At 33.2% G+C, this 3,161-nt stretch overlaps 1 protein-coding gene across 1 annotated transcript in view; it reads right to left on the reverse strand.

The window, feature by feature from the left end:
* The window catches only part of LOC106468443 (myosin heavy chain, non-muscle-like), a gene marked incomplete at its 5' end in the record, with an annotated part of 51,880 nt that overhangs the window by 15,366 nt on the left and 33,353 nt on the right, over positions 1-3,161 (reverse strand). Inside the window, 3 exons of the mRNA XM_022396778.1 lie at positions 1,490-1,696; positions 2,317-2,529; positions 2,817-2,961. Coding sequence (XP_022252486.1) covers positions 1,490-1,696; positions 2,317-2,529; positions 2,817-2,961 — 565 coding nt within the window. The remainder of the gene's footprint in view (positions 1-1,489; positions 1,697-2,316; positions 2,530-2,816; positions 2,962-3,161) is intronic.

Raw genomic sequence — 3,161 nt, forward strand, 5'->3', positions numbered from 1 at the left:
ACATACTTTAGTTACAGACTATCCATTTGAAACTATATGTTTATGACATTTTTGTTGTTGTCATGATAAAACGTAACTTGGTACAGTCTCTGTCATATGTTTCACTTTATTATAACTTAATAAGCTGGATTATTCTATTTTGGCAAATAATATTTGGTTTTCTTGTTTCCTTTAGTAACCTTACAGACACACTGATTTCATAATTCCTTCCACAACAGCATCCGATAATCTTATGTCTTTTACCCTCCACTTTTTTTTTTTTCTTGACATAGATGTGTTAACCTACACAACTTTCACCTCTTAACTTTCTTCTGCATCATGTAAAGCCAATATTAACCTCAGAATGATTGTTGGGGTTCAATCAACCCATAATATTTTTAAGGGACATCTTTCTAAACTGTTTGAATGCCGCATCACTTGTGGACCCAGGACAGGGTCTCTACTAACATACGAATCACACAAAAACAAATACAACAAAAATACCGTCGATATCACAATTAATCCCACTGGAGTTTACTCAAAATGATTGATTTCATCCATTTTGTTTATATCAGTTTTTTTAAGAGTCAAAAACATAAAAATGACTCTCAATATGATACAATATCTGGGTCTCACCAGTGGCGTATGAAAAAAAACAACAAGATTGGTAATGTGAGGGTTTAAGGTTTTTCATAACTAAACAGTCAGCAAGTTTTGCTTTTAAGATGTGTTGTAGTACAACTTAATTAAAGAAAAGCTTGGCTATACTAATGTAACTTCTGCACCACGATTTGCTCCTAGTATGATTTGTGTTGTGTCTGGTCCTGTGATTGGTTCTGAAAAAGATGCTGAGCAGCACGTTAATTGGGAGGCTCCGCCCACAACCAAGAGTTATTTTATTTATTAGGATGACAGAAATTATAATTTCTAAAACACACATTACCTAATTTAGAACTGCACATCAACCTATTAGAATTACGTGCAATGAATTGCACACAAATATCGCGTATTTAAAGATTTGACCCCCAAATTACTTGTGTCACAAAAACGTTTACTATGTACCAGTGAAATTGAGTTTGCTTATCTTTAACCTTCAATATCTTCCATCATGTGTCTAACCTCACAATTTTTATGACATGTTCTCTGATAGCAAATGTATAATGCTTTCACTTTTTTTTTTTTAAGAACAAAGAGAATTTTTTCACAAACATTTAGTACTGAGCAAAACTTAACAGTAATTAATATCTTTATTTTGAAATATTTCTTGATAATATGTTACCAAAATTTTATTCAAATTTACAACATCTGCATTACGGAATCTATTTTTTTTTAAAGAACCATATTTTATCGTGGAGTAGAAGTACGGTCAAACACCTTTACGATGCACGACTTGATGACCGTTTCACATAAGAATAACTAATTTCAGTAGATAAAGTGCTGGTCTCCAGAGTTATCAAGAATACCCCAACGTTTTACACTTATTTTAATACCAAAGAGTTTGAGGTTTCACCTGAAGTTTCTGAGCACGGTCGATAGCTTCAGCTTTATTTCTCTCTAGGTCCGCTACTTTTGTTCCCATTTCTTGCACAAGACTTTCCAGCTGTTTCCTTTTACGCTCTGACTCCTGTCGAGCTGCTAAAAGAGTCTTTAATTCAGCGGTAACATTGGAATTTTCCATTTCTAAATTGGCCCTTACTTTTTCTAATCCTGCTTTTGCCTATTGAAAATAATGAATAATTTTGTTTTGAGTAATCTGTTTCTTATGTATCTTTTATCTGCTTAATGCTATATTTTCTGGAAAGGTAATTCAATTCCACTGAACATTATTACAGTAACTGGACTAAGGACGTTAAATTTAACAGAAACATCTAACTTCCAAACTGTTTGCAAAACAATAAAATATATATTTACATTTTTTATTAATCTACAATTGAAAAAAGACATACTAACTGAGAGGAGTGAAATGGTGAATATTACTAAAGTGTTACTCCTATACAGACTTCAACTAAGATGACCGGTTACAAATATCTTTATCAAAACATTAAAGTGTTACTCCTATACAGACTTCAACTAAGATGACCGGTTACAAATATCTTTATCGAAACACTAAAGTGTTACTCCTATACAGACTTCAACTAAGATGACCGGTTACAAATATCTTTATTGAGACAAGAATTAATTAAATACACCTGAGAAGATTTAATGCACCAGAATTAACCTGTAAGAAAAGTTCATCAAGTTGACCAACAATAAATAACTCAATAGAAAACACAACTTATGGAGTCTGAGTAAAACCACTCGTGTCCTTCATGTGAAGTAACCACAGTGAAGATTCACCTTTTTGAGTGTTTCCAGCTGTTCATTTAAATCCTGGATAACTTGGTTGTGCTTTTGTCGTAAGTCGGCTAAGTGAGTGGCATGTGTGGTAACTTCATCCTCGATAGTCTTCTTCAACATCGCTACCTCTTGCTCTCTCTTTGTTCGCAGTTCCTGCTGCGTAGCCGTAGTGCCTAATGAATCCAGAAGCTCATTTTTAAGGGCTTCCAGTTCCTGAGGAGGAAATCAAAAGTAAAGTACAAACTCAAAAACTTCTTTCCTGAACAACTGCCATCAAGAGATCAGATGAAAAACATCCAATCAGTGTAACAGTTTTTTTAAATACAATTTAGTTCACAAACGTTGTTTTACAAGAATATCATTTGTACATGTTTATAAAACAAATTAGTCTATTAGAGTATACAAACACATTAAATACCAATAATAAAAGGACAAAAACAACAACATCTGTTTCGTTATTAAATATTTACATATACCTAACAAGAAACATTAACACGTACTTCATTCAGGTCTCTCTTTTCTTTCTCTGCCTTTGTTCTTGCTACCTTCTCGGTATCCAGGTCTTCCTGTAAATCTATCATTTGACTCTCCATTTCCCTCAGTGCCTTTTGGGCTTGAGCTTTGGCTACTGCTTCTTCATCACATCTGGAAATAGATGGTTACGATAAATTATGTTCATATATTAAACTTAGTGACCTTTACGAGTGCCATCTACTTGTCAGTAACAACTTCCTAGGAAACTTTGAGTCTTACTTGTGCCAAGCTGAGTATTTATAATCTAAACCCAAACACAATTCTGAAATATACTCGTCAAAAAAGGAATTATAAATTTAACTATGATGAAA

This window comes from Limulus polyphemus, unplaced genomic scaffold (genome assembly GCF_000517525.1).
Source record: "Limulus polyphemus unplaced genomic scaffold, Limulus_polyphemus-2.1.2 Scaffold3009, whole genome shotgun sequence".
Taxonomy (NCBI): Eukaryota; Metazoa; Arthropoda; class Merostomata; order Xiphosura; family Limulidae; genus Limulus; species Limulus polyphemus.